Source organism: Gossypium hirsutum, chromosome A13, assembly GCF_007990345.1.
Source record: "Gossypium hirsutum isolate 1008001.06 chromosome A13, Gossypium_hirsutum_v2.1, whole genome shotgun sequence".
In the NCBI taxonomy this organism is placed as follows: Eukaryota; Viridiplantae; Streptophyta; class Magnoliopsida; order Malvales; family Malvaceae; genus Gossypium; species Gossypium hirsutum.
Window position 1 is genome coordinate 12,088,308 of NC_053436.1, and position 25,135 is coordinate 12,113,442.

The 25,135-nt window shown below is 31.3% G+C and overlaps 1 protein-coding gene across 2 annotated transcripts; it reads right to left on the reverse strand.

Moving 5' to 3' along the window:
* Window positions 1-17,147: 17,147 nt before the first annotated feature.
* LOC107894121 (equilibrative nucleotide transporter 3) lies at window positions 17,148-21,165 on the reverse strand. Of its 2 annotated transcripts, none has more exons than XM_016819336.2 (9): window positions 20,911-21,165; window positions 20,274-20,395; window positions 20,093-20,197; window positions 19,258-19,413; window positions 18,948-19,091; window positions 18,746-18,851; window positions 18,062-18,234; window positions 17,819-17,979; window positions 17,148-17,732 (listed from the first exon to the last, which is right to left on the reverse strand). In XM_016819336.2, the coding sequence occupies exons 2-9, from the start codon at window positions 20,307-20,309 to the stop codon at window positions 17,366-17,368; spliced, it is 1,248 nt and encodes a 415-aa protein (XP_016674825.1). In that variant the 5' UTR covers window positions 20,310-20,395; window positions 20,911-21,165; the 3' UTR covers window positions 17,148-17,365. The 2 variants fall into 2 exon arrangements, with proteins under 2 accessions (XP_016674825.1, XP_016674824.1); XM_016819335.2 differs by having other exon boundaries at window positions 18,948-19,009; window positions 19,170-19,413; window positions 20,911-21,160.
* Window positions 21,166-25,135: the final 3,970 nt, after the last annotated feature.

Here is a 25,135-nt window from a genome sequence, read left to right on the forward strand (position 1 = left end):
AATACTGATTGAGTTGCTGTTTTATGATGATAGAAAATATAACTCAGGCCCAAAACAAAAATAATTACAATTCATCTTGCAGAAGAGGTCTAATATATTCAGATTCTCAAATTGCATCGCATGCCTGGAAAGTCAACATGTAAAACTAAGCTAGCCCTCTAAAAGCTGCCGATATTTTAAAATTCTGACAAAATCGATTTCACTTACCTTACATTACAAATGCCTCTATTTGTAGCGAAAATTACTATTGGAGATAGTGAGCTCTCTAAAGCACGATTCAAGTATGAAAAGCACTCCATGTCCAGCATATGCACCTGCTAACCATGATTTAGAGAACATAAACATGCATGATGTGTAAAATGCTTTGAGCATGTGCACAGGTCAAGACCTAAGAAGTATGTTAGATATACATTTGTTTGCATGCTTATTCGCATAGAAACATACATTGCCTCCATGCATCTAAAGGACATATATCGTATGCTAAAACAACTCAACTAAAGAAAAAAACAAGACCTCATCAATGAATAGAACTCCTGGTACAAGCTATGCAACACCTTCATCAATATACCAGTTAACTACCTGTCACAAACAACATTATTTCAATTAAAAGGCATGCCATCTTTCTAAGAAACAATTGAGCATAGCAGTGAAGTCAATCCCACATCATAAGCCTGTTTCCAAATTGGACAGGAAGTCCATCTGACTCTAAAAGTTTAACCGTGTACTATATTGGTAGCTTCTAGGGAGCTGATCATAACAAGATTCATAGTAATAGTAGGATTAAACCAGAGATTAGCTGATAAGACTTCGACTCTTAAACTGAAGATTCCAAGTAATACTATTTATGTATTGGTGAGAGAAATCACAGCAATGGTAAAACAATACTGCCTATTGTCCATAAAAATCGTCATAAAATGGACCTCAAATAAACTAATATAGTATGCATATGATAGTTACACTTGAGTCTAAATAGCATAGCTTCTTAATTGTCCATTCAGCATTGCTGTGTGCTTTTCTGCATTTATATTACTAGAAAGTTTGAACCGTTTGTTAGCATTTATATGCAGGTATGTTGTTTCTGTTCTTGGTTATTATGCCATCCTTACTATTTATGCTCTGGTTTCTAGCTGTCAGTTGCACTTTGTGGTTTTACTACTTCAAAACACAAGATCTTCTAGAAATCTTCTTAAAAAAATAAATAAGCTAATGATACTCCAAGTGGGCATCAATAAGTTTAGGAACTCAATCATATGCTTCATCTTTCAGTCTGTCATTCAGTTGTCTGGTACATGATGTTTAGCTATATTATTGTGAATTTATGGATTCTTTTTGAGCCTTTAATTCTTAGAACTTATGAAAATATCTGAATACATAAAGCAATTTTTGTTTTTTTCTTACATCTGTTCTAGGTACTGTCCAGCACCTAAATTAATAGTTGTTACAAATAAATACACCATAGCCATTGACATCTGTTCTAGTACATGTTTCGTTGCTTAATTACTTAACTTATTTCTATGCATTTTCCTTTAAATTACTTAACAAATACTATTTTTTCTGACTCCAGCCTCTGTTTCCTGGTGAGAGTGAAGTAGACCAGCTTGTTGAATTATTAAGGTACGTTTAGTTCAAAATTCGCATAAAGAATAGTTTCATCATGATGATTTTGAAAAAAATCATTTTACTTAGATATATGATTTGGTATGAAGTAATGATAAGTATGGTTTATAATTAGCTTATCTTGGTAAGATTGTTAATTGGTATGATATGCATTTGTGGTTGTTATTTTTCTGACTCAAGTGAATTAAGTATGGTTGTTGGATGTGTTTTGGGTATGGTTTATTATTGAATTACATTTTGACTGTAATTTGTTTATTCATTAGTTTCGGAAATGGCAGTGATGAGATGTTATATTTGGTTGATGATAGATAAATAAATACATAAAGTTAATGTTTATGAGTTTTGTGGAGTATGATTCTGCACATGCAAAGTTGGTTTGTTTAAAGCTGTGCATTTTCATGTTTACATACTAATGGTGATTCCATTTTTGTTTTTTAGATGTTCTTTTGGTCTGTTTTCATGTTTCTATCCAACTTATGTGTTTACTGTGTAGTTTTGCCATATTTTGCTAAGGTGTATAGCTTCATTGGCAGTGTCTTTGATCCTGGTACAAGTGGGCACTTGCAAAACTGATATAGGTAAAGTTTCTATATTTGCTTAAACTGAAATATATTTGGTGCTACTCTTATAATCTTACATCTGTTCTAGGTACTTATCTTTTATTTGCAAGAAATAGATTTAGGTAATGGAAGATGTATGCCTGTGTGTTTGTGTCTCTATATATGTATGTATTTGGTACTAGATGAAAGCTTTACTCCAGTTTTGAAATATAGACCAGGTTTTGCATACATTGATCATTTTCTGGCTCTTTTCCTTCGAATACATGGTTCTCTTGAAATTAAATGCTCAGGTACTTTCTGCATATTCTGTGATTCTTATTAGATAAGTTATAAATCAACAGTTATGTTAGTTTTGATCAAGGCCTCTGTAAACATAAAGTTGGTATTCTGGTTAGGAGAAGTTAATGTTTATGAGTTTTGTGGAGTATGATTCTGCACATGCAAAGTTGGTTTGTTTAAAGCTGTGCATTTTCATGTTTACATACTAATGGTGATTCCATTTTTGTTTTTTAGATGTTCTTTTGGTCTGTTTTCATGTTTCTATCCAACTTATGTGTTTACTGTGTAGTTTTGCCATATTTTGCTAAGGTGTATAGCTTCATTGGCAGTGTCTTTGATCCTGGTACAAGTGGGCACTTGCAAAACTGATATAGGTAAAGTTTCTATATTTGCTTAAACTGAAATATATTTGGTGCTACTTTTATAATCTTACATCTGTTCTAGGTACTATCGAGCACCTGAATTAATATTTGGTGCAACTAAATACACCACAGCCATTGGCATTTGTTCTAGGTACGTACAAGTTTCGTTGCTAAAATTTTCCTTATTTCTATGCATTTTCACTTTAAATTACTTAACAAATATTACTTTTTTGACTCCAGCCTTTGTTTGCTGGTGAGAGTGGAGTAGACCAGGTACGTTTTATTAAGGTAGGCTTTATTTCAAAATTCTAATCAATAATAGTTTTATCATGATGATTTTGGAAAATTAATATTTTGGGGTTGCGATTTTGTAAAGATTTAATTGCTAGTTCTGTTTGGAGTAGAACTATTTTGTTTCCAAATTAATTTTAAATATTTGGTTCAACTTAATTATTATTTGATTCAACTTAAGTATGAACAGGTATGAATTAATTTATTACCGTGTAGCTTGCTTGTCCATTAAATTACAACAATAGCTGACTTTCTCTCCAACCTTGTTTTAAATATTTTAAAGATTCAAAGTATATAGGCTGGAAACCTGACGGGTTGCCTTATATCGAGCTGCAAGATATAATGGATCCTCCCTAGGTGTAACAACGCCACGTATGATGAATCTTAAAAATTCAAAAAGACTTGAAAAAAGTTCTATCGAGCTCATTTACTATTGAATATTTATATAACCTTAATTTATTTCCAATTTACTTATAAAAATTAAACTACGATTCTTTTTTGATATTATTATATTCAAATTACTATTTTTTATATTAATAATGTTTTATTTTAATATTTAATATTTTTAAATTTCTTTAAAAGTTATAACTACTTTTTATCAAAATTACAACAATAGCTGACCTTCTCTCCAATCTTATTTTAAATATTTTAAAGATTCAAAGTAAATAGGCTGGAAACCTGACGGGTTGCCTTATATCGAGCTGCAAGATATAATGGATCCTCCCTAGGTGTAACAACGCCACGTATGATGAATCTTAAAAAATTCAAAAAGACTTGAAAACAGTTCTATTGAGCTCATTTACTATTGAATATTTATATAACCTTAATTTATTTCCAATTTACTTATAAAAATTAAACTACGATTCTTTTTTGATATTATTATATTCAAATTACTATTTTTATATTAATAATGTTTTATTTTAATATTTAATATTTTTAAATTTCTTTAAAAGTTATAACTACTTTTTATCAAAATTACAACAATAGCTGACCTTCTCTCCAACCTTATTTTAAATATTTTAAAGATTCAAAGTATATAGGCTGGAAACCTGACGGGTTGCCTTATATCGAGCTGCAAGATATAATGGATCCTCCCTAGGTGTAACAACGCCACGTATGATGAATCTTAAAAAATTCAAATGTTTCAATTTAATATGTCTCATCTAATATACAACTATTTAATAAAATATTTTATATAGTTTTTAACTTAAATTTAAATTATTATTGAAATATTCTCGTCCGTTTTATCACAAATATTATTCTCCGTTTTATTACAAATATTATCGTCCGTTTTACCATTTAAGTTAAACTTTTTATTCAAACTAAATCATAGCTTTTAAGCTAAATACGGATGTCCACACAGTGCTTTAATATGTACTTAAGAAAAGATGACTTGTAAAACATAAATTAAATTAAGTGTGGACTATTTTAACTGCACATGTGATTTGTCAAATAAAAACGAACGACACGTATATTATTTAATTAAAATAATTTTTATAAATATTATTTAATTAAATATTATTTAATCCCGCTACTTACCTGTAGATACTTGATATTTGATATGTATTATCCATGTGATTTTCCATATCGTGAAATAAAAAACTTACATAATACATAAATATATTTGATATCATAATTTACATAACTTATATAACATATATAACTTACATAACTTATATAACATACATAACTTATATAACTTAGATAAATATATAACTTACATAACTTACATAATACTTAAATATATTTTATATCATAATTTACATAACTTACATAACTTATATAACTTAGATAAATATATAATTTACATAAATATATATCATATCATAAATTACATAACTTACATAATATATATCATATCATACATAACTAGTTTACGAAATTTACTTAACTTACATAATACATAAATCTATAGTTGAAAATCCTGCAACTTGCCTAAATTAGTTTATACCCATTAGAGGCTTGATATTTAGTATAATGATATGATTTAAATCAATTGAGAGCATTTAAGTAATTGTAATATGTTGTCAACTTTAGATTTCAAGAACTACAAAATGGATAGGAGTTGGATGAAATTGTCAAGGGTAAGCAATGCCTATCAAAATGGAGTACAAACTTTTCTAAATTTTGCATTTCAAAATGCAAGCCAAGAGAATATGATTCTTTGCCCGTGTAAGAAGTGTGGCAACATCTACTGGCATTTTCGTGAAGTTGTCTACGAACATCTAATTGTTGATGGCTTTATTCGGGGGTATAAAAAATGGATTTTCCATAGAGAGTGTACATCTAGTGGAACTTCTTCAACGATTAATCCGACTTATCCTGATACTGATTACCATCAGTATGTTAGAGAAGATGACATGGAAGATATGTTGCGGGCTGCATTTAATATGCGTAGTCATGGTGAGCAATCGTTTCCACCTGACTTTATTATATCTGAGGATTGTAATATTGGTGGAAATGTTTTTTGCGAAACGGGAACAAGTGCACCTAATGAGGAGCCAAATGAAGAAGCGGCTAAGTTCTACAATTTACTTAATGAAATGAATGAAGAACTTTACGAGGGATCAAAATATTCGAAATTGTCCTTCTGCATTCGTCTATTTCATTTAAAATGTTTGGGAGGGTGGAGCGGAAACTCTTTTACAATGCTGCTAGAGTTTCTAAGAGAGATGTTTCCGTTTGCAAAAATTCCCCAGTCTTGTCAAGACATGAAGAGACTAATAAAAGATTTGGGCCTTGGGTACGATAAAATTCATAGTTGCCCAAATGACTGCATGTTGTCCTGGGGTGATAAAAAAAACCAACAATCTTGTCATGTTTGTGGTAAGTCTCGTTGGATGAATAGTAATACAGAAGATGTGAATACGGATAAAGGTGGGGCACAGTTAAGAAAGAAGCCAGTCAAGGTCTTGCGATATTTTCCCCTGATACCAAGACTTCAAAGGCTTTTCATGTCCTCAAAGACAGCCGAATCTATGACGTGGCATAATGATCAACGGACCGATGATGGATTATTAAGACATCCTGCGGATTCTTTAGCTTGGAAATCATTTGACAGTAAATTTCCAAGCTTTGCAAGCGATCCTCGGAATGTGAGGCTTGGGCTAGCAGCTGATGGCTTTAATCCATTTAAAATCATGAGTACTTCGTACAGTACTTGGCCTGTAGTGCTTGTTCCTTACAATTTGCCTCCATGGATTTGCATGAAGCAATCTTCATTTATTTTATCAATGATTATCCCTGGAGAGAAAGGTCCCGGAAATGATATTGACATCTATTTGCTGCCACTTATTGAAAAGTTAAAACAATTATGGTCGGGTGTTGAGACATATGATGTATTGAGAAAGGAGAACTTTAATTTACGTGCAACTTTATTGTGGACAATTAATGATTTCCCGGCTTATGCTAATTTATCGGGTTGGAGTACTAAAGGACGTTATGCCTGTCCTTGTTGTGCTGCGCAAACTTGTTCGAAGTGGTTGTATAATGGGAAGAAGTTCTCTTACATGAGCCATCGTCGGTGGTTAGATGGAAATCATAAATTTAGATTCCAGAGGACTCTATTTGACGGTACTGAAGAGTACAGAGGAGCTCCTCAACAGACCGTTGGATCTGAAATCTTGTTTATGTTAAAAGATATCAACTTTAGTTATGGGAAGATGAATCAACCACCTAACACGAGATCAAAGAGAATATTGAGGGATGAATCTGATGATGAATCTGACGAAGAGGATGATCCTAATGAGGCACACTTGTGGAAAAAAAGAAGTATTTTTTTGAGTTACCTTATTGGGAGCATAATATTTTACGTCACAATCTTGATGTCATGCATATTGAGAAGAATGTCTGTGAGAACATAATTGGGACAATTTTTAATGTCGATGGAAAATCAAAAGACAATCTTCAGAGTCGACTTGATTTAGTTGACATGAGAATTCGGCGTGATCTTCATCCTCAAGTACTTCCGAATGGGAAATATCGGTTACCGCCTTCTATTTTTTCAATGTCAAAGGAAGAGAAAGAGGTGTTTTGTATGGTGTTGAAGGATATAAAGGTCGCAGATGCGTATGCGTCAAATATATCTCGATGTGTGAGTCTTAAAGATCGAAGATTATATTCATTAAAATCACATGATTACCACATCTTGATGCAAGATTTACTCCCAGTTGCTTTACGGTGCTGCATGTCAAAAAATGTGACGTCCTGTATAATTGAACTATCCAATATAATGAAAGCTATCTGTGGCAAAGTTTTGAATGTCGAAGAACTTGAGAAAGTAAAGGATCGAGCGGCTTTGACTTTATGCAATTTAGAGAAGATCTTTCCACCTTCCTTCTTCACTATTATGGTGCACTTGGTAATCCATCTCCCTCACGAAGCAATCCTTGGTAGACCGGTTTTTTATCGATGGATGTATCCTATAGAAAGGTGCTAATTTATTTCTCAAGTATTCATTCATTCACCTCTATACATTTAGTTACAGCTTTTGATAAATATTGTATATCGTGTTTAGGTTCCTAAGCAAATTGAAGTCATATTGTCGCAATAAGCGTTATCCAGAAGGATCAATTGCTGAAGGCTACTTGGCAGAAGAGTGCATGACCTTCTGTTCTAGATATTTAGAAGATGCTGAAACACGATTGAATAGACCAAGTAGAAATGCTGGGCTCAATGATAATGACTTGGCCGAAACTTATTTATTTCAAAGTTATGGAGAACCAATCGGCAAAGTTGAAATTGTAGAATTAGATGATATATCGTGGATACAGGCACATCGATATGTACTTTTTAACCACGATTCAATTGAACCGTTGCGCAAGTAAGTTATAAAATTGTCTTACATATTCGTCGTTTTGATTTGTTTATCTTCTAACCAATTAAACTTGTTTTTAATATAGTGAGTACAAACAAATTTTGAGATCTCGTGCACGCTCTCGAAGATTACAACATCGAGAGATTAATAAGTTATTCACAGAATCTTTTCATGAATGGTTAAGTCAAACGGTATGTAACTAAAGTTAATAAGTTACATATAATCGTGAAATTTAGTTAATCAAATAAGAATGTTTTTACATAATACATTTTTAATTATTTAATTTACTTTCGATTCAATAGGTTTGGAGTGGGAAGGACGTCAATGACGAAGTTAAATGGCTTTCCCAAGGTCCGAACAGAGTAATAAAAAGATATAGTGCCTTCCTCATCAATGGATACAGATTTCATACAAAGTATCACGAGAGAATGAGGAGAACTCAAAATTGTGGAGCTGTTAATTCTTCAATTACAAGTTATGCTAGTGCTAGGGATAGTAATCCGGTTGAGGGTAATGTGGAGTATTACGGACTTCTTACCGACATTATTGAGTTGGATTACTATGGCAGATGGAAAGTTATCTTATTTCGGTGTGATTGGGCAGATGTTAATACTGCTCGAGGAATTAAAAAAAGATCAATTTGGTTTTACAATGGTGAATTTCTCTCGCTTGATTCACACTGGACAACAATTGATGGACGAGCCATATGTATTTTCCTCTCAAGTGAAACAAGTTTTTATTCGAAAGATCCAACTGATGAGGGTTGGTATGTTGTACTCCAGAACACCCCTAGAGACTTGTTTGACATGGGTAATGGAAGTAGAGATGACATCGTCGAAAGATCAGAAACATTACCTTTTCCAGAACAAAACTTAGATGAAAATATCCCTAGTACTAATACACAACATCAATGGGTTCGACATGATGTGGATGAAGATATTTACGAATAATGATGTAGTAAGATTTTACAATTTTTTAATTATATGTAATATTATAATTTTAATCTTTGTCATGTTATATAATTTAATTATTTTATATGTACTACTATTGTTGTAATTTGTTACTAAAACTTTAATTATTTTATGTGTATTGCAGGAAAAATGCGTAGAAGAAGAGTACGAGATTTAAGTATTGTCCAGAATACTCCAAATTCGGAAGAAAGAAATAGTGAACAGCAGACAGTTGTTGGATCTTCGAATGTGCCGGAGACACTTGATGAGCTTGAAGAATTTCAAAGTAATATTATGTTCATTTTACATGTGTTGACTTTTATTATTGAATTATTTGTCAATTTTACTATAATAATAGTATATCATTTTTCAGCTGAAAGTGGTGGGACGCGCAGAGTTCGAGGACGTACGCTACTTAGAGATTTATACGACTTAGATCCTGTCGAGCGTGTTAAAGTAAGTAGAAATACTCATGGTCAGCCTGTTGGATCTGAAGCTCGACTTTAAGCAGGCTATTTGGGCATTTTAGCACGAAATGCAAATATGTTGCCCATCAACTACGAATCATGGCATCACATGCCTGATAGCAACAAAAACCAGGCTCTCGCTAATATTAAGGTAACAAAATGTGAATGCAATTTATAATACTTTGGTTTAAGTTTCATTTATATTTACATTCTAAACTTATGTTTTTTTAGGAGAGATTTGCTTTAGAAGTCTCCGATGATTATATCAAGAAGGCATTAGGTAAAAGATGGAGAGACAATAAAAGCACTTTAAAGAAACAATATTTTAAGAAAAACATAAGCCTCGAGGAAAAACTGAGAAATGTTCCGCCAGGAATACTGAGGTATCAATGGGAAGATGCGGTTAGATTTTGGAATTCAAAGAAAGGAGAGGTATTGCGTATTTCCAAACTCTTATATATAGTGTTTACTATATACGTAATAATAATTTTATTATGTAGGACCGTGAGCGAGTTGGAACAAGCAGCAGGCAAAAACAAAAATTCACGCACACGGCAGGGTCGAGAAGTTTTGCTTCTGTAGCTGAGGCCGAGGTATTATGAATTTTTTAATTCTTTCAAATATTAATAACTTTCTATTATTAAATAATATTCTTACTACTATATTGTAGGAAGTCAAATCCGGACAAAAAGTTGGACGCCTTCAGCTTTTTGAGATTACGCATAGGAAGAAAGATGGATCTCCTATGACATCCGAAGCTGGAGAAATTATGGTATATTCACTTAATAATATTTGATTTATTCTAAATATTTATAATCTTTAATTATAATTGTTTAATTCAATTCATCATTAGTAGTTTTAAAAAATGTTAAGTTATGTTGCATTTCTTTTTATTATATATTTCGTTTCTAACTCTTTAATTGATTTTTTAGGAGAAACTAAAGGAGAAGAAGGCGGAATATGAAGCGATTGCTTCGAGTGATAGTTCTGTTAATCTTGAGAACATTGATAACAGAATTATCACTAAAGTTTTGGGTCCTGAAAGGTACGGTCGGGTTCGATTTCAAGGATCTGGTGTTACCCCGACCCAATATTTTGGATCCGGCTCCCAGCAATACATGCCTTCCGGAAGTCAAGCTCAAGCTGAAGTTCAGAGGTTAAGAGACCAGATAGCTCAGATGCAAGCAAACACGGTTGAGCAAATTACCGAGGATCAACGAAAATATGAAGAACTCCAGCAACAACTTAGAGCAGAGGCAGCAGAGAGAGAGGCAGCGGCTGCAGCGAGAGAGGCAGAGGCACGAGCGATGGTAGCAGAACAGAGCAAAAAGTACGATGACCTCCAGCTACAGCTTCAGCAGATGATGCATATGTTTCAACAATCGCAAAAGCCGCCGTCTTAGACATTAGTTTTCTTATTGTAAGAATGTTTTTAAGTTTTGTCACGTTTAACATTATTGTAAAAATATTTTAAATTATACTTTATTATTAATTATATCATATATCTTTAGTTAAATTTGAAGTATCATTTAGAATTAATATTTTTGGTTGTATTTTTTATGTTAAATTTGCTGTTTTTGGCTGCATTTTATATTATATTTGTTATATTTGGTTGGATTTTAATGCAGGAAGGGCTGGATATTGGTGAAAAAAATACTTCAAATATGCCAAATTTAGCGGCATTTGTAAAAAAAAGCGCCGCTAAAAGCCTTGACGTTTAGCGGCGCTTTTCCCACAAACGCCGCTAAAAGCCTTGACCTTTAGCGGCGTTTTTTTCCAATAAACGCCACAAATTTTTGTGGCGTTACATATAACAGCATTTTTTGCGGCGTTTTAGAAAGCGCCGCTAAAAGTTTTAGTGGCGCCTAAAAGCGTCGCTAAAGGCTAAAAAAGTGCCGCTAAAAGTCTGTTTTCCTGTAGTGAGAATAGTAATAATGTGAAATAAGAGAAAATATGGGCTAATATAAGCTTAGTAAAGGCTCAGCTAGGCTTGGGTAAGCAAGAAAATGCATGCATTTCATTTTACAAGTCTAAGGGCCAAAGTGCAAATATTGGAAAGTTTAGGGGTCAAAATATAAAATTTCAAAAGTATGATTTATAGACCCATTTGATCAATGTGAATAATAAATAAGTTAAATTTGACATTATAGATCAAGAAAAATGTGAACCGGGACTTGATCGAGGAAGGAATTAAGTACACGATGATTAGGCTCGATTATCATCATTTTGTACTGAGGTAAGTACATATGCAAATAATGTGGTGTTGTAGTATGTTTTAATGCTTTAATATATTGTAATAATTATTTTATTGTAATTATGAGTTATATACTTGCTAATTGTTATGAAAGCATGAATGTTATTATGGTCGTTATCCACGACATTACGAGCAAGTACGATGGAGATACTTTATGTAAGGGAGGAAAAATCCCGTTTGAACCTTAGAAATAGTTTAGGGTACAAGTGACATGTCACTAGGAACTAAGAAGTTCGAACTCGTTGAGTGGTTCTGGTTCGTGAGATATGTGGTATTCGAGCTTATTGAGAGGTCCGAGTTCATTATGGATGCGAGCATCCGAACTCGTTGAGAGGTCTGAGTTCATAATGGATGCGATTCATGTAACATTTGAGCTCGTTGAGAGGTCTGAGTTCATTATAGATGTGTTACATGTTATGTGGTAGCCTCAGCTACGTTTGTATATGTGGCACTTATGTGCAAGGTTTCCGCGTATCTAATAATATTCCGAGTGTTCAACGGGTAATGTAATGAATGTAATGAGAGTCCCAAGGAGGATATATGAAAGAGCTATAATTATGGATACTTTACGATGAGTACAGGTATGTATGCTAAACTCATGAGTAATGCATTGATAAAGAATGACTTATGGTGAGAATTTTATGTACATGTATATATATGAACATATGATAAGTATACAAAAAGGTTTGAATGATGAATAGTCTTTATGTATATGTTGTTATGTTTTTGTATATTAATTCCTTACTACTATTTCATATTATTTGTATGTGGACTTACTAAGCTTTAATGCTTACTCTCCTCTCTTTTCATCATTTGTAGTTCCACCAAGCTAGCTCGGGGATCGGAAGCTGTCGGAGTATTCGATCATACTATCAAAGGACTATTGGGTATAGTGAAATTATTATTTTGAGTGTGGCATGTATAAAAAACTTGGCCATTTTGTGATATGTGTCATGCTATTTGGCCAAATTGTGAAGGCCTATGATAATGATGATTCATTTTGTAATGGCCATATGATATGGCTCATATTTGATTATTGGGTTATAATTTAATTACCCATGCATGCATGTGCTAGTGTTTTGATGGTAGGATATGTTATTGCTTGATTAGTGCATGGTAATGGAGTGATATGTTGTTGATCGATGAATGTATGGTAAAGTATGAATCTGGTGTTAAGGGATAAGGGGCGACCTAATAGTTTAAAATGACTATATGCATGAGTGCTCAATTTGAGGTTATGGTAACAAGTTTAATAATACATGAAATTGGTGTGGAATGTCTCTAAATGGTGTAGGAAATGAATATGCAACAGGATGACATTATGAAAATATGAGAGTGTCATGGTGTGGAACATTTGAGTGCCTAAATATGTCATGTTGCATGTTATAAAGTATGTTTGAATGTATGGGTGATTGTGGGTGACTATTGGCTTGGAAAATAGCCTTTAAGTGGTCCACACGAGCATGTGTCTAGACTGTGTGTCACACACAGTCTACCCCATGGGCATGTTGAATGGCCGTGCGTCCCCTACACCTAAAATTTCTATGTTAGTATGAATGGTAGTAAACAAACAGGTAGAGACACGGCCGTGTGTCTCAACTGTGTGGAGGACACGGCCTAGCACACGGGCGTGTGCCTTAGCCGTGTGCCCCTAAATGAGCGATGACGTCATAAACAGAATGTCCAGGTTTTTGGACACGGGCGATGACATAGGCATGTCTAGGTCGTGTGAGGGACACGGGCGTTTGCTCGGCCGTGTAAAAACCCCTGTAGGTTCGAAATGAAAAACAAATTCTAGAAATTCCCCATGGGTATGGGACAAGCCACGGGCGTGTGCAGTATTTCCACACAAGCGTGTGAGGCTTAAAACCTAGAAACTTTGTTAGAATTTTCTTAAGTTCGCGGTTTAGTTCCGGATTGCTTTTAAATGTTTGTTTTGGACCTCGTAGGTCCATAATAAAAATAATATGACCTTGTTTGGTCAGTTTTTAATTTGGAATGAAATTTTATGACCCGTATTTTTTGAAAATGCCTCGTACCTTGTCCCGGTCTCGGGTATGGGTAAGGGGTGTTACATGTTATCAATTTGTAACCTGTCGTTTGTAAGATTGCTTGTTTAAATAATTAATTTCAGATAATGCAATTAAGACAATTTATCTTGCTAATACTGATGTGTTTATATCTCAATCTTTTATTGATTGAGTTTGAAAAACTTTTGTAAAAGTTTGTGCATTAGAGAAATTATTGATTAAACATCTCTGATTAATGTCTAAACCATTACTTATGAGAACTAAACTTTTTATTTCAACATGAGATTATGTTGATTTACTTGTTGTACGCATCAAGTCAATAAGTTATAAATACTCCCCATTACAATTGGTTTTTAATCAAGAGCTAAATAATTCTCATCTTTGAATTTTTATATGTGTGTATGTGTTCCAATTGCTCCACCATAACGCACAAAGATAAGTGTATCCTCAAAGAAAGTTGAAAATATATATTAATCACAAGTTTCTTTATATTATTAGATGTTTTGAATGTATCCAAGATTCAATTATGACATGACTTCTGATTACAATTTTGATCGATAGTTTTCCCGACATTAGGAGGAGAGAAATAATAACTAGTAATGAGTTAGGGGAGAGTAATTTGAACCAGAAGTTCAATAAGGATAACTCATTACAAGTTAATTGTTAGATGTATTTACAAACTTAATGAGATTAGCCAAGTGATATATGCCATCTAATATTTTATTTGAATCAAAGTTCCAGTAGGGCAATCAGTTAGAATAAATAATAGATTGATCGGTTTCAAAGATGAAAATTCTTTTAGATGGTCATATAGTGGAGGTAGGTGCTTTAGAAGAGACTCAGGGCATAACTAATAAGTAAAACTTCAAAAGAGATTCAGGTACCTGAAACTGAATTTTTGAATGATGAAAATAAGAGATCTCGATAAGTTATGTTAATTCGAGAAAATGTGAAATCGAATAATAAAAATAGTCGATAGTGATTTTGCATGCAATATTATTATTGAAATAATGAAATAAAAGGAGGATCTTAAATAAATCTATTGAGAAATATAGATATGAAATAAATTAATCAAAATAGAAAGACGCAACTTAAGTATAATTAAATTTGTGGAGTTTTTGGACCAGTAGTCCAAATATCTAAAGGTATAAAGCCAGTGAAGGTACAATTGAAGTAGTTTTGCAAAAGTGGAATAAAAATATGATGTTTTTCGCTAAGTCCTGGTATTAATTATGAAAAGATATAATATTCTTTTGTGGTCAATGCAATAACCTTTAGATATATTATTAAATTGACAATTCATAAAAGATTTAACTTATGCCTAATGGTTATTATTACAACCTTTTATAAATCATTATATAGAAGCATATTGAAATTCTCGAGAAATTGTTCATTTATATAAATTAAAATAATTTGAATATATGTGGTAAATTTGACTTAGTGAATAGTAGTTGAAGGAGGATTATAAAATGATCAAAAATACCTATTTTTGTTTTTATAAAAGAATCATTATTAAAGTTTGTTATGGCAATTATTGTTGAATCTCCTGAAGAGATCAAAATATATTTCCCCAAATTTCCCTCATTCGTGACTTTTGAAAGAATGGTAATATAAATGCTTAGCAAATACATTTAAATAGTCATTTGAAAAATTAGTATTTAAGATTTAATATGTAGAATATAAGAAAATATGTGATGTTTACATGAGGTGGAGTAAATACGCATTGCACTCTTTTTCCCTTAATTGAGGTTTTGTCCCATTGAGTTTTCCTAGTAAGGTTTTTAATGAGGCATCATATTATGCGTTTTATAGATTGTGTACTATTTTTCCTTCATTAGGTTTTAGCGGCACATTATCTATCAATGTACATCTAATGGGGAGTGTTATGAATATCTTATTAAGTGGATGTCCATCATAATCAAGATAAAGTTTGTACTTAAAATTCTAATAGTTATTAAAATTAGATCTCTACTCCTTTTATACTTCTTATGCCTATAAATAGAGACTCAGATAAAGTATTGTAATCATCCCTTTTAATCAATAAAGTACATCGTCTATTGTTTTCATATTTTCTTTGTTCTTTATTCTCTCCATCTCTCTTTATTTTATAACAATTTTATTTTTTTTACATTTTTAATTTCATCTAATTTCTTTTCAATTATTTTATTTTTTTTAAATTTAATTTTTTTTATAATTTATGTTTTTTTCTTATATTTTACATATAATTTTTTGAAATTTTATATACTTATTTCTATTTATTTCTATTTTAATATGTATATACATTTAATAAAAGACATCATGTGAGGCTTTGTGATTGGTTGTAAAAAGAAATTTTAACGCCTATAAAAAAAGATGAACTGAAAAATATAATGGAGGCATTCTTTATGTACCAAATTAAAAAAAAATTGAAGTACCAAAATGAGAAAATAAATATATCTTATAGGCCAAATCATGGATTAAGCCTTTTAAAAAATATCTAATAATTTTTTTTTTGAAATTTGATTTTTATAAAGTTTTCTGTTGGATTTTTATATATTTTTTAAACTTTTACAAAAATTTATTGTATTTTTCTATTTTTGAAAATTTTATTATATTTTTATATGTCAACAAAAAATCAATGACGTGACATTAAGAGAATATTTTTGTCATATGAGTCATATTAACCTCGGTAGTAACTTAAAGCTTAAGGAATAACCGAGATGAAAAAATCAGACAAAACTAATCAATATCGTTTCAGTGCATATATTATTTTTGTTCTTGTATTGGTACATATCAGTGTCAATTTATTTTAGTGTAGCATTTTAAATTTATTGATATTTTTGTTTTTACATATATATATATATTTATAGTCTAATATTCAACTTCTTAATAAATAACTAGATAATTTTTCACATGCTTATACGAATGAAAATCATATTTAGAACATAGAGATGTTAAAAATAACATACAATAAATAATGAAACATATGATTTGTAATTAATTAACAAGACCACGTTAAATTTAAACACAATAATACATTAGATTAAAATACTAAATGGGTGCAACTATTTAATATGGTACTACCATTGATCTTGAACTAATATCAAGTTGTAACACCAATTTAATCAATAGCATTATTAATACTAAAAATTCTATGAGTTACAATAAAATTATATATTTTTTATATAAATATTTTCATTCTCCTGCATCGTAGGTATGATAAAACGACAGATAAAATCTATTAACATTCTATTTTGATTTAGTATGATAAAATATTTAGACCGATAATTTTGACAAGAGTGAAAAATATCTGAAAATATATATAAAATTACACAAATTAAACTAAGTTCAACAATCAAAACTCCGATATTTTGTGTTTAAATTTCATTATTTTAGATATAAATTACTTTTTATTAGAAAGATTTGTCATGTTGCAATTGAAACCCATCTATCTCTGGCTTCAATCTTTTAAGGATTAAAAACTTAACTATTTGATTAGTAGGGCACTTAGGAACTTGATGTATGATATATGAGAGAGAATAGAAGACAATGACACATTCAGTAATCTTAAAGCATGGTGTTGATGAATACAAAGGAATTTTAATGAATATGAAATCTCAGCATTGGTGCGTGTAGCCTACGACTATGGAACAATTTCATCATTTACTGTGTTCAAATCAAAATGCAAGGGATCATTATTTCCAATTTCAACTCAATAAACCTGATTTTTCATTCCTAAAACCAGCTTTGAACCTAAACTTTACCATCCCTTGCCTATGAGCCATAACCAGTCAAGTGTGACCCCTGCAAAGATACCTCCTAGGAGAAACAAAACAAGCAAATTCCCCAATGCATTCTGCTCAGGTCCCTTGTATCCCTTGGGTGCAGATGTAAGGACGCATACGGTGAGGTAACCATTACTTAAGCCTAAGATGCTAGTTAGCATGATCATCCAGCCTTGATCACCGTATTTGGACATGAAATAAAATGCCGGGACAAGTAAAACACGAGAAATTATCACCGTTGTCAGAGCTTTCCTTGATTCCAGCTTCAAAGGTTTTATGAGTGGAATGTATCTCCCAATAAGATCCCAAACATTATACATTGATATCAAAACAAGCGCATACCTGAAATGTTATGATAAACCCGGTGTCACTTAGTTATATCTACACACACTGAGAAGGAATAGCAGTGTTTCAGACAAAAAACATACCAGCTTCCTAAACTGTGTTTGCCGGTATCTTCAGACAAGAATCCAGGAAAAATAGATAGTGTCAGCGCATATATCAGGAACATGTCAATTGCATAATCAATATTCTGAAGTAGTAACTCTTTGTTGCTCAGCCTTTCTTGGTTTTTGGACTCTACATCATCCTGATGGAAGACATTGATTGTTGTTAGATAAATCAATTGAAATTTACTAGGATCTTTTTATTTTTATGGATGAATGACATACAGTTTCGGGTAATGCTTGAATGCCACCAGCAGCAAGGTCAGATGCAACGGTTTTAGATCCTTCAGAGGCTGCCTTTGAGCGATAGTACTTCACAACAGGTAATTTTGCAAATATATATGCATAGAGAAGAACACAGAGAAACTCGAAAAATGAAGAGATGGCAAAGAAGAGAACTGCATAGGGGTGAGGGTGTCGAGCAGAGAAAAAAATTATTAGTCTCAAATAAACCAAAACAGCGATAAATCAACATGAAAAATAGACAAACAGAGAGAGAGAAGAATTAAAAGGTTGAATTTGCATTTTTCAGTCAATTGCACTAACAAGAAATGCAAGAGATTGCAGCAGCATAAAGATTTGAAGGAGTAACAGCGTGTTTGCTACCGACCAAATATATGCCAAGAAAACCACATATAACCACTAAAGAACTAATTTTTGAATAATGATTTGAAGTAAAACCATGGAAAGTGATTATCATTCTTTATTGTATGATACACAGGAAATAGTACAAAGCATTTTAAACTTAAATTATTTGCCATAGTCCCAAAATCAATGGTTCATGGAGATAATATTATGCAAGCAAGGGATGCTAATGACTTGCAAGTCAAATAATTGTCAAGCTTAATTCAAATTTCAGATAATTAGACTATAATCAACAAACAAAGAAGGATGGCGATTAGAATGTACTGGCTCCTTTGCGAAGACCGCCCTGCGAATTCTCGAATGCTGCTTTTGTGATTAACCTCAAAGCAGAGGTTATAACCCCCGATGCAGCCAAACCAGCAACATATGACTAATAACAAAAAGAAAAACATAAAGGTTATTCATCAGATAATTCAGCCGAAAGAGAGCTCATTAACATGTAACAATGTTGATCCCTAATACTGACTTGAATAAATTCAGGTCTCATGTAAGAGAGATCTCCAACCATTCCACCTTGCACGTTAGCATCTGCAACCCCAAAAACACCACTGATGATACAAATTCCTATGAAAGTTCCAAGTCCTCCTTTACCAGACGTAGCTAAATCTAACTATACATAAAACGTAGAGGAGAGAAATCATAATCCTCTCAAATGATATAACTTTGAGTTAATGAAACAAAAACATACGATAGTTTCTGAGGATGAGAGAGCAGGCTTCAGTTGCCATTCTCAATGTAAACCTATCATGTACCAAATAAATTGCAAGGGAACTTACAACTAAAATTGCAAGGGAACTTAAGAAAAACAGTATATATCCAAATAAGTTCCTTCTTCTAGTGTTTATTTTTGCCTCATGGTAAGCCAGTATTGCAAGTGTTCCAAGTGCAAATGGCTGATAAACAAGAGTAAGGACCCTTGATGGGTGATAATTCTGCACAAGTAAAAAAAGGAAACTAGGTTACATGATGATAACTTTTTTTACTATCACTATACATGTTTTAAGCTAAAAAAGCAAGATATAATCAGAATATCGCAATCAGTTGAAAAGCTTTGAAATGAAAGGAAAAGCCTCATTCGAAAAGTGAGCTGCGGTATTAAATCTGGTAACAGGTTTTGCATTGTTAGAGTAAGCTATGCAAGTGTATGAGCCGGAAGTGTGAGCTGAAGGTTTAACATTCTGTTATGAATAGGTTGATAGTTTGTTAGGCAGTTTGTATCTAGCATTTATTGAGTTCATTTAGTTTTCAAAACCTTTACCTTGTATATAAAGAAGTTAGACATTCTTTAATATACTGAAAGAACTTTCTCCCTCTTGTTTCTATTGTTTTCTCTCTCATTTTCTTAGCTTTTCTGACGTACCAAACATCATGCATTCATGTTTCTAAAAAAGTATTTGATGAAAGTGAAACATACAGACTGACAATAAAATCTGTTCAAGCCCCAATGTTATGAAGCTCTTTATTGCAGGTTGAAACAAAATCAGGTGCAAATTTCTGTAGGTTAGAGCATCTACATAATCATGGAAGGCAATTAAATTACCACAACCATGAGGAATAGTTTGAAAAAAAAAAAAGCAGCACAAACAAGTAAAATAAGGATATTGAAATTACCGGAAACAAAAAAACATAGTAATCTTCTATTGTCAGCATACTGTTCCAAGAAAAGAGGCAGCCATTTCCAAGAAACCAACACACAACCATTGCTGTGTGCTTCCCCTATATGACAAAAAAAAAGATATTCATCCTGCAAAGTTTCTTAGTTAAGAGGAACAAGAAAAGCTGAATGATTAACCTCAAGCCTTTTAGAAGCTTCATCAGGGAGCTCCATAGTTGCTTTCTATGAAATGCCTTGTACAGCTACTTGGAGTCTAGGTTGCTTAATATCCAACTAACAGTGTTCCGGTTCAAAGCTGCCTACAAAATTATATATATAAAAAAGTCAAGCATTTATGGGGAATTTCCAGGGTATGAAGTGTGAATACTAATTATTTCTGCTTAAGTGTTCACACTTGTACAAATCGTTCTCATTTAATCCAAAAATTTTAAATAAAGACAATTCTAATAAACTCAATAATCTCCTAGCTGAAGTCAAATCAAATAACCCATCACTCCCATTGAGCGCAACACAGCAAATTAAAAGCCTGATATTCATATATCTCACAATCACAAAAGCAGTAGGCTATGTAGTTCTTATGAACAGGAAAGGCTTACACAAAGCAATAACTATCGAATAATTAAAAACCAGAAGCACCCATGATCAAAATCTTCATGGGAAGAATGAAAAGCATGAGATGATTCCGTACACACAACTAAGACCAGTGTTCAAAAAAAAATACAAACTTTGCAGAAAAGAAAAATCTGGGTAGCAATACACAGATAATATTGAATTGAAAAAGAAGGTGAATAGTGAAAAGAGAGATTGAACTTACCTATCGAAGAGATTCTGTTTCACGTTCGCAAGAACTTGGAATCTACGAGTCAGTTACATCAGAAATACAGAATTTTAAAGTAATAAAAACCAATACCATCAAACAGGAACTTGTGATTATGTAAAATTGAGGAAAAAGAAAGGCAGTTTATTTATTGATACTAAGTGGAAAGTGATGGAAAAGACACAGAAAAACCTGCAGGTATAGGCTATGGGGGGGGGGGTATTATTTGCTGCGTTGAATTTGAAGAGTTGTGGGTCATTAGTGATTCTGCCTTATTTATCGACCTTTTACAAACATGTATTGCGGCATTGGATATGCATTGACCGAAGACTAAATACTTTTACCCACAGATATTATATTCTTCCTTTTCGATTCCACCAACTTTATAATTTATTTTAACAAACTAAAAATTAAAACTTTAAAATATTTTTCATTAGCATGAAGAAAGTTCGATTGCACTTTTGTTACTAAAAAGGGATTATTTGGCAATTTTAAATATAATATATATATCTTCTAATTAAATAGGGTTAATATAACATTTGGTATCTAAACTTGATAATTTTTTCTAATTTGGTACCTAAACTTTTTTGTCTAATTTGATATCCAAACTTGACACTTTTTCCTAATTTGGTACCTAAACTTAATAATTCTCTTAAGTTGATACTTAAACCTTTTGAGGATCTAATTTGGTACCTGAACTTGACTCTTTTTTCTAATTTGGTACCTAATCTTTTTTTTTGCTCAATTTAGTACTTGTTAAATGTTTTACAAATTATTCCAACATACTAACAATGTTATTTTTTTATGAAGCATCAAAAATAATCAATGCATGATCGACATGTGATAAATGATATGATATTTTTTACATTTTATATGTTCAATTATTTTTAGTTTTAATTAATTAATTTATTAATTGAAAATATTGAATTTCTTTTAATTTAGGGTTTTAATTTTTTTTCTTATTTAATATTAATTTATTAAGCATAGCTCAATACCTATTTTTTTTAGCATGAACTTCTTCTAATACTGGCAGTATTTTTGTAGCATAACAAAAAAAATTAATTTGTGTAACATTTAATAAATTTAGGTGCCTAATTAAACAAAAAAAAGTTTAAGCACCATATTAAGAAAAAATGTCAAGTTAAGTACTAACTTGGGCCCAAAAAATTTTAGATACCGAAGTAGAAAAAAGGAGTGCAGGTATCGATTTGGGCCCAAAAAAGAGTTTAGATACTAAATTAAAAAAATATCAAATTTAAGTACCAAATATTATATTAATCCAATTAAATATTAAGTTGGTGCAGGTTAAAAGGCGTATATCACAACACATTCTATTGTTATTCATACTCAAAACCAATGTTTACGATACTATATCTTCAACACTTGATTTAAGAATTTAAATATGCATGTATTTAAAATAATTTTTAAAATATTATATTTTAATTGTATTAATTACCATAAAATAATATTTTTATTTAAATTATTAAAATAATTAAAATATATAAATTTATCAAATCAAATACCATAATAGAAAATTTTCGAATAAAAATTAAAGTAAATTTAATATATTCTACCCTAGAATATAATTTTATTTTATGTAATTAGTGCAAAGTAATATTATTTAAAATAATAACTAATCGATATCATTAACTCTAATATTAATAAAGTGATAATTAAAATGCTTAAAATTGTATATAAATAACATCTCTATTTTACATCAATAAAATTAGCACAACTTTTATTAACTAATAATAGTAATTGAAATTATAATTATTTTTAAATGTCACTTCTATTTTATTTCCAATTTTTAATTAACAATTCTAAATTAAATATTATAATTATTTTAAATATAAATTTAATAATATAATATAAAATAAAAATTATTGTTGTAAGTAACTCTTGCTTTAATATATATATAAATTATTTATATTTATCTAAAAATTTCAAATCAAAACAACATCCACTAATCATATATAATTTATATACGTTAAAATTAAAGTAAAAAAGGTTCGTCTCTTTTCCGTTTCACATTTTAAAGTTGACTTCGATTTTTGTCATATTTTAAGATTGTATTCCAAACATGCACATGTATGCATTTAATAAATTTGTAACATTTGTTGTATTATTGATGTATAAATTTATATGTTGTTATGGTAGTGAATCACATAATATTATTTTATTAATAGTAATATATTTTTTATATGCACAAATTTATTTTTTATTATATCATATAAAATTCATTACATAAATTTGAAAATATATTAAGTATAATTTTTTGGTAAAATTATTTCGGTAAAATTAAAATCATACGTGATAAACAACCACATTTACCCATTATTTGAATTAATGGTTTTTTAATTTTGTTCATCATTGTTATACTTTTATGTCAAGTATCACCTATATCTTAGAAAGTGTAGGATTAAGTATAGGAATGTCACATTGATTGGCAGAGTAAAAGACTATTATGTTCTAACAATAGGCAAAATGTTATATACTGAATATTTTCATTTAACTATAATAGTTATACTGGTATTACGGTATGAGATGAACTTGGATGAATCTTTTGAATATTTATACAATAAAAATAACTAACTTACAAAAAACAGGGGCAAACTATAGATATTGGGCATGAAGTATCGGCACCATCGTTGTTGTAATAGCCCATTTTCAGTGGTGTCAGAACTGCAAATCCGACGAGTAAGTTCGTAAATATTATTATTTAATATTTACGAGACAATTATAACAACATATTGAACTTTGAGTTGATTATTTTTGCTAAGTGAACAAATAGTTAGATACAACTCATTTGTCCCTAAAGTTAAGTGGTTTTGAAAAATGAGGTTTCAGGATCTCGTTTCTATAAACCGAGCTCGTAAATATTAATGTTTTTATTAAATATTTATGGAGTTACCATATAGGTATATTGAAACTTGACCTAGAAATTTTGATGTTGGGATAGTTAATTAAGGATAAATGACTATATTATAAAAGATGTAAAACTTAATTGTTATTGAATTTTATTGATTAAATAGCTTAATAAATGAAAGGGGGAGGACCTAAATTATAATTAGACCTTAATTGATATATGTGGATGGTTAATGCTTTGTTTTTATCTAAATTACATAGTATATGATGAAAGTGATTGATGATTTGAAAAGCTTAATATGTTATATGCCTTATTTGGTTAAATTTATATGTGTGTGCATTGCTTCACCTACTAATCTTGTGAGGTGTTGTGTATAGGAAAATGAAATTTGGATTATATATGGCTAAATGAAATCATTTATAGTTGTTTAATTAATGCACTTGGTAAGTCTAAGTTCCGTTATACAAACTTACTAAGCATTAGATGCTTACCTAGTTTATTTTCTTTGTTTCTGTAAGTCATCGAAAAGCTTGATCGGTTGAAAAACATCTCTTATCTATAAAAGGAACAAAATCATATTAAGTTAGGAGATATCACATTATCACAAGTTATAAAATGACATGTATTTTTAAACTCCATTCATGCTACGTTCAGTCTGATAATCGACTAAATCGTAGCTCTGATACCATTAAATATAACACCCCTAACCAATCTCCATCGTTAGATTAGGGTTATGGAGCATTACCATACAAACCAGAACAATTAACTTCAAAACAGATCAACAATGCCGTTTAATATTAATTACCAAAAACTAATTCCAATCCTAGCAAACATACATATTTGGGCTTTAAATCAAGCCTTCGAGGCCCTAAAAACAACTAGGGAACAATCCGGGACTAATTTAAAATAATTCAAAAAATTTAGAAAAAAGTTAAAAAATTTGAAAACAAAGGTCACACGACTGCGTGACATAGCCCAAATCGTGTGGACATTCAAAATTAGGACACATGGTCGTGTCTCAATTAGTGTGTCCACCCGTGTGTGTATACGAAGTTGGGTCACACAGTCGTTTCGTCAGGCCGTGTAACTCTCTGAGTTAATATGGTTCACCCTGCACCTAAAATTTAAATGACCCACACACGGTCGTGTCACAGCCTGTATGCAGCAAAAGTTGCCCCTAAATCAAGTCATTTTAGGCCCAAAACTTGCACATAAAGATTTATCAATTCAACCATCATTAACATATATAATGCATACTTTAAAACATCTATAAACATACCAAAATCGCGTTCAAGCTATTTCTAACCAATATGCCATTCAAATAGCACCTCAATCATCATTTTATTCCATTCGCCC

What these genes read in the sequence shown, in the direction of transcription:
- LOC107894121 (XM_016819335.2), bottom strand. Translation starts at nt 20,309, where the DNA reads ATGGAGCTCCCTGATGAAGCTTCTAAAAGGCTTGAG. An exon ending in AAGCTTCTAAAAGGCTTGAG is followed by an intron (nt 20,198 to 20,273) that starts GTTAATCATTCA and finishes TTTGTCATATAG; the next exon opens with GGGAAGCACACAGCAATGGT. An exon ending in CGGTCTTCGCAAAGGAGCCA is followed by an intron (nt 18,235 to 18,745) that starts GTACATTCTAAT and finishes ACCCCTATGCAG; the next exon opens with TTCTCTTCTTTGCCATCTCT.